The sequence below is a fragment of the Larimichthys crocea genome, unplaced genomic scaffold, assembly GCF_000972845.2.
Source record: "Larimichthys crocea isolate SSNF unplaced genomic scaffold, L_crocea_2.0 scaffold214, whole genome shotgun sequence".
NCBI lineage: Eukaryota > Metazoa > Chordata > Actinopteri > Sciaenidae > Larimichthys > Larimichthys crocea.
The window spans coordinates 255744-260454 of NW_020852853.1; the positions used below are offsets into that span (position 1 = coordinate 255744).

At 46.2% G+C, this 4711-nt stretch overlaps 1 protein-coding gene across 1 annotated transcript; it reads left to right on the forward strand.

Moving 5' to 3' along the window:
- Positions 1–6: 6 nt before the first annotated feature.
- On the forward strand, positions 7–4403 carry snx20 (sorting nexin 20). The gene is made up of 4 exons (XM_027275797.1): positions 7–237; positions 556–640; positions 883–1022; positions 1312–4403. Exons 2-4 carry the CDS (start codon positions 565–567, stop codon positions 1981–1983), a joined length of 888 nt encoding a protein of 295 aa, XP_027131598.1. The 5' UTR covers positions 7–237; positions 556–564; the 3' UTR covers positions 1984–4403.
- The last annotated feature ends 308 nt before the right edge of the window (positions 4404–4711 follow it).

The following is a 4711-nucleotide window of genomic DNA, read 5'->3' on the forward strand; positions in this document are numbered from 1 at the left end:
TGTGTGTGTGTGTGTGTGTGTGTGTGTGTGTGTGTTTCTGTGTGTGTGTGTGTGTGTGTGTGTTTCTGTGTGTGTGTGTGTGTGTGTTGCGTTCACTGACCTCAGTGTGTCTCCACCCAGCAGCAGAGAGGAAGTGAAGGTAGCACGTCCGTCAGTCCTGACGGTGACACGCTGCAGACATCTTCCTGTTGGTCCTGATCCAGCAGAACTTCTCGGGCTGACACCAGAACCTGTCAGGTATGTTCCTGTTCATGAGCTGTAGGTCGGGTTCAAACTGTGCTGTGGTTAACTCCACCCAGCTGGCACCAGCAGAGCCATAAAACAAAGTGAACGTCTCAACATGCCGTCACTTTCACTTCCTGTTCACTGAGCACAGAATTTCCTCTTCATGAACCCAGTACAACTACTCAAGTACTCGATTACTCTGTCCTTGTTTGTTTCATGGAGCTTTGTCTGGTTCTGCTGAACCTGTGTACAGTACCGGATCAGAACCTCTGAAGTATTTCTACTTTTACTGAGAGTATCTGTATGTACTGCTTCCATGTTGTGGATCAGCTGTTTGTGATGGCCGAACCAGAACCAGAACCAGAACCAGAACCAGAGAGGGACACTGAGCTGCACCAGCTGACTCTGGATCCAGGTTCTGATTTCTTTACAGTTTAACGTTCACAAAACGTTCAATGAACAGTCGGAATGAAACTTCATCATATCTGTGTGTGTGTGTGTGTGTGTGTGTGTGTGTGTGTGTGTGTGTTTCTCTGTGTGTGTGTGTGTGTGTGTGTGTGTTTCTCTGTGTGTGTGTGTGTGTGTGTGTGTGTTTCTCTGTGTGTGTGTGTGTGTGTGTGTGTGTTTCTCTGTGTGTGTGTGTGTGTGTGTGTGTAGACCCTCCCAGCTGTTCCAGTCTAACCACTCAGCAGCTGCAGCAGCAGTTGAAGGTGTTGAAGCAGAGAGATCGACCCGTTCGGCTGCTCTTTGAAATCCCGTCAACACGAATCATCGAACACACTCTGTCCAGACATGTGGTGAGTGTTTAAACTATGTTTCATTGCTGTCTCCTGCTTCTTGTCTCCTGTCTCCTGTCTCCTGCTTCTTGTCTTCTTGTCTCCTGTCTCCTGCTTCTTGTCTCCTGTCCCCTGCTTCTTGTCTTCTTGTCTCCTGCTTCTTGTCTTCTTGTCTCCTGTCTCCTGCTTCTTGTCTTCTTGTCTCCTGTCCCCTGCTTCTTGTCTCCTGTCTCCTGCTTCTTGTCTTCTTGTCTCCTGTCTCCTGCTTCTTGTCTCCTGTCTCCTGCATCCTGTCTCCTGTCTCCTGCAGGTCTATGAGATCGTGGTGATGCGTTCCGGCAGCTTCGATTCCCGCCGCGTGTCCGTTGAGCGCCGTTACAACGACTTCTCCAGCTTCCACCACAAACTGCTGCAGGAGTTCGACGAGGAGCTGGAGGACGTGGTTCTGCCCCGGAAGGTTCTGACCGGGAACTTCAGTCCAGAGATCATTGCGGAGCGCCGTCTGTCTCTGCAGGACTACCTGGCTAAACTCTACGCCACACGCTGCGTCCGACACTCGCCTCACTTCCCAGAATTCTTCACTGAGCAGGAGCAGAAACGAGCACACAGCTTACTGCGAGCGGGTCAGTTTGGGCCGGCTCTGGACCAGCTGCAGACAGTTCTAGAGATCCAGGAGAAGCTGCTGCCATGGCAAAAGCCGACCCTGATCATCCCAACTCTGTGTGCCATGGCGATCTGTTACCGCGATCTGGAGGAACCGGACAAGGCGTTTGGCGCCGCTCAGAGAGCGCTGCCTCCAGTGAGGCGGTATGGACTGAAGGACTACAGAGCCGCCCTGCTGGACCTGCTGGTGGACCTCGGGTACCAACTGGGCCGCCCGGTGGCTCAGCTGCAGGACGAGCTGACGGTGCTGAGGGACACCGAGAGGGGACAGGTGTCCTCCTGCTCCCTGAAGGAGTTAGTGGTCCGAGAGTTCACCTGATGGAGCTCAGCGTGTCACATCTATCAGGTACACCTGTCCAAAGGTACACCTGTCCACCAGGTGGAGCTGTTTCTGTCCTCCCTCTTTACAAACTAAAGGTGGTCAGATGTGACATTACTGTGACCTTAAATGTTCATCAAGTGTTTGATCACCTTTACCTGTACAGGTGTGCCTCATAGAGTGACCACTGACTGTGACTTCCTGTCAGGTGAAAACAGGAAGTTTGTTTTTGGTTAAGAGACATTTATAAACCAACACAGGGTCCGGTCGAATAGTCTATGAGAGAGACAGAGAGAGACAGAGAGAGACAGAGAGAGAGAGAGACAGAGAGAGAGAGAGAGAGAGAGAGAGAGACAGAGAGAGGGATAGAGAGAGACAGAGAGAGAGACAGAGAGAGAGAGAGAGCAGCATGAACTTTCAGTTTTTATATGAAATTTTGAGGATGAAACACTTTTAGCAATTACCTCCCTGGAAAAGGAAGAACAGAAAACACCAAAGAAAACTTTGAGAAATCCATCTGAACTGAGGAGTCCAGCAGAAAAGTCCAAGCAACTGACAAACTGACGGTTTTTCAGTTTGCCGACTGCAAGACTTTCTCAGCAAACATAACGTTCTGAGTCAAATTGGTCACATCTACACCCTTCACACTCTCATTAACAAACATGTTCATCAAAACAAGAACAAATGTTTCTCTTGTTTTGTAGACTTCAAAAAAGCATTCGACTCAATCTGGCACAGTGGTCTGTTCCTAAAGTTAATTGAAAAAGGTATAGGGGGGAGAATCTATGACATAATTAAAACAATGTACATAAATAATAAATGTGCTGTGAAGATCAACAACATGGAAACAGATTTCTTCCCCCAAAGCAGAGGGGTGAAACAGGGCTGCAGTCTCAGCCCCACCCTGTTTAACATTTAGATTGATGAATTTGCTAAATCACTTGAACAGTCGGATATCCCTGGCCTCGCTCTCTCTGACACAGATATTAAATGCCGACTCTTTGCAGATGATCTGATACTGTTAGCTCCATCTAAAGAGGCATTACAACAGCAACTAGATCATCTGCAGAACTTCTGTGAGACCTGGGCCCTGACAGTTAACCTAGAGAAGACGAGGATCATGGTCTTCCAGAAACGACCCAGATGTCAGGGAAACCCAAACCAAAAGTTCTTACTGGGCTCTGCTGACATTGAACTCACACATAACTACACATATTTAGGACTCAAAATTAGCTCTACAGGAAATTTTAATCTGGCCATTAATGAACTCAGAGACAAGGGAAGAAGCTTTTTACGCCTTAAAGAAGTCCTCAGTTATTGATATACCCGCTAGAATCTGGCTCAAAATACTCCACTCTGTAATTGAACCCATTTTACTGTATGGTAGTGAAGTATGGGGCCCTCTTACAAATCAAGACTTTGAAAAATGGGACAAACAGCCAATAGAAAGCCTGCATACTGAGATCTGTAAGAGCATTCTCAGAGTCCAGAGGAACACCCCCAGTAATGGATGTCGAGCTGAATTAGGACAATTTCCCCTTTTAATTCGGATACAAAAAAGAGCCATCAAATTCTACCAACACCTCAAAGCCAGCGAGCCCAGCTCCTACCACTACAAAGCCCCGCAATGCCAAGAGGAGAGCAAAGAAGGGTGTCCCCTCAGCCAGCTGGTCCACCAGATCAGCGCCAACAGCTCAGGGCACCAAGACCGCCCTCACACAATCCGGCCCCGCCAAATCAGAACTAAAGAAAAAGACAATTACATCAACTATTGGACATCTGCAACCAAAACACAAAGCAAACTCCAGTGCTATTCGGCCCTAAACAGACAATACTGCATGGCAGATTATCTGAGCTGTGTAACCGACCCCAGACTGAGGAAGACGTTGGCTATGTACAGACTCAGCAACCACAGCCTGGCCATAGAGACAGGCCGACACAGGCAGACCTGCTGCCCAGAGAGGACAGGCTGTGCACCCACTGCACACAACGCGAGGTGGAGACTGAGCTGCACTTTTTAACCTCCTGCAGCTATACCAGGACATTAGAAACACAAACTTTCCACAAATTGTGGACACACAGAGGGACTTTGAGACACTGGACCCCACCCAAAAACTCCCATACCTGCTGGGGGAAGTCCAGCAATGTGCACACATAGCTGGAAGATTTCTGTACTGCTGCGACCAGAGAAGGATGTCCAGCAGACAAGAAGGACAGACTGAGACCGTCTCCTCCTGCTGGACATAATGAACTTTGTACATATTGAACTTTGTACATATTGAACAATTTAATTATTATTATTTCATATTCCTGTATTTTATGTTAAAACATTTATCTGTGCTTTATCTTGATGTCATGCTTTGGCAATGTAAACATGTTTCCCATGCCAATAAAGCTGAATTGAATTGAATTGAAATGAACTTAAGTGTTAACGTGTCTGCCATGATAAGAGCTATTTGAATTCTCTAACTGTGAAGGAAAGGAGCTTCAGTGCTTCCTTTGTTATCGCCTTTAGCATAGGATACACGGAGCATCCTTTAGGAAAGGAAACAAGATAATGCTTACATTTATAAAACTTTACATTTATAAAACTTAATTTATAAAACTTTACATTTATAAAACTTTAACATTTATATAAACTTTAACATTTATATAAACTTTACATTTAGAAAACTTTACATTTATAAAAACTTTACATTTATATAAACTTTAACATTTATATAAACTT